This window comes from Hermetia illucens, chromosome 4 (genome assembly GCF_905115235.1).
Source record: "Hermetia illucens chromosome 4, iHerIll2.2.curated.20191125, whole genome shotgun sequence".
NCBI classification, from domain to species: Eukaryota; Metazoa; Arthropoda; class Insecta; order Diptera; family Stratiomyidae; genus Hermetia; species Hermetia illucens.
This window is the reverse complement of record NC_051852.1, coordinates 9,410,317-9,412,427: the sequence shown is the minus strand read 5'-3', so window position 1 is coordinate 9,412,427 and position 2,111 is coordinate 9,410,317. Positions and strand designations below refer to the sequence as shown.

At 44.5% G+C, this 2,111-nt stretch overlaps 1 protein-coding gene across 1 annotated transcript; it reads left to right on the top strand.

The window, feature by feature from the left end:
- Positions 1–325: 325 nt before the first annotated feature.
- Positions 326–1,153, top strand: LOC119656257. The gene has a single exon (XM_038062675.1). The coding sequence runs from the start codon at positions 326–328 to the stop codon at positions 1,151–1,153; it is 828 nt and encodes a 275-aa protein (XP_037918603.1).
- Positions 1,154–2,111: the final 958 nt, after the last annotated feature.

Genomic DNA, 2,111 nt, shown 5'->3' with positions numbered 1-2,111 from the left:
TCATTCGCGGCTCACTCTTTCATTATGAGCTTCCTTTCAACAAACTACTGGCCTATGCTCATGGCAAGAACCACCCGAGACGTACAAACTGCATTTGTAGGGGTGTGACAATGCTGTCATAAGTGGTCATAGACATATCCGTCAACTGTCAGATCCGCTCGCTCAATCGACAGTTATAATTTCAATTTCGCGTGTTTGTAATTTGAGTTAAATAAAAAGTTTAATTGTTAGCTACAAATCGCGTTTAATTTATAAACGTTTACCCACAATAGCTACAGTGGTGACTCCGGAAACTATTTTCTAAAAAAATTTTCCCAAAATCGCTATGCCTGAGTCGGATGCCGACAAATTCAGCGATGCTTCGGATGCGTTGCAAATCAACGAGGAAATTGCAGAAATTCGTAAAGTCAAATTTCCCGAATTTTGGAAATCTCGACCGGCGCTCTGGTTCGCCCAAATCGAGGCCCAATTCCTCGTTCACAACATTCGATCCGATCAGACCAAATTCAATAAACTCGTTTGTGAACTAGACTATTCCATTCTCGAACAAGTCGCCGATATCATCGAGTCCCCACCCGAAAAAGATCGCTACAACACGATTAAAACACGTCTCATCAAACAGTTTACTGAATCCGAAGGCAAACGACTCCGAAAATTGGTAAATAATGTCGAACTGGGTGATCAAAGACCATCCGGTTTGCTGCGCAAAATGAAACTGCTCGCAGGAGATAAAGTTGGATCCGAACTGTTACAATCGATATGGATGCAACGGCTTCCCGAAAATATCCGCGCTATTCTTGCCTCGATGGACAGCACCGATAACGACAAACTCGCTGAGATCGCTGACAAGATTTTAGATGCTCGTGAACCCCAAATCGAATCTGTTCAGCAGCTTTCCACGAATACTTTTAATGATCTAAACTCATTGAAAGAGGAAATCCGATCGCTGCGTGCAGAAATACAAAACCTCAAACGTGATCGAAGCTCTCAATTTCACGAATCTCGAAATCGTAATCGCAGTTCGTCGCAAAGCAGACAAAAATCGAGGTCAGCAACACGCAATTTTCCACAAATATGTCGCTATCATCGAAAGTTCGGCACAGCAGCGATAAAGTGCATCAAGCCATGCACATATACAAACCCGGAAAACTAGCAAAGTCGTTGTTGAATGAGGCGACCAGCAACGACTGCCTAGAAAATCGCCTATTTATTGCCGACAAAACAACCAACATACGCTATCTCATAGATTCAGGTGCCGAAATTTCTGTTTTTCCCCGAAGGCTGATTCGCGAAACTTTAAAACCGAAAAGCCTACGTCTCTTCGCTGCCAACGGTTCCACCATTTCGACTTTCGGAGAAAAACTGATATGTTTAAATCTCGGCCTCCGTCGGCCATACAAATGGATTTTCCAAATTGCTGATGTCGCCCGTCCGATACTGGGAGCCGATTTTTTACAACAACATGGACTGTTAGTCGATGTATTAAACAAACGTCTCATTGACACCACGACAAAACTCGGAACGTCTTGTGTTGTCAAAAGAACGACCCACAGTGGAATTTTCACCGTTCACAACGACTCCCCGTATCACCAACTACTGAAACAATTTCCTAGTATAACGAACCCGAGCTGAATTAACAAAAAGCCTGCAAGTAACGTTCGACACTTTATAAAAACCATCGGCCCTCCCGTAGCAGCTCGTGCTAGGCGTCTTACACCAGATAAGTTGGAAATAGCTCGGAAAGAATTCGAATATATGTTGGAGCAGGGCATTTGCCGCCCATCTTCGAGTCCTTGGGCTAGCCCGTTACATTTGGCCCCCAAGAAAGACGGATCCTGGCGACCCTGCGGGGACTACCGCGGGCTAAACGCTGTCACAGTTCCAGACAGATATCCGATCCGTCACATTCACGACGCAACTGCTGGTTTGGCAGGTAAGAAAGTTTTCTCAAAAATCGACCTCATACGTGCGTTCTATCAAATATTAATGGCTGAAGAAGATATCGAGAAGAATGCCGTCATTACCCCTTTCGGCCTCTTTGAATTTCTGGTCATGACGTTCGGTCTGAGGAATGCAGGCCAGACTTTCCAAAGACTAATGGACAAAGCTCT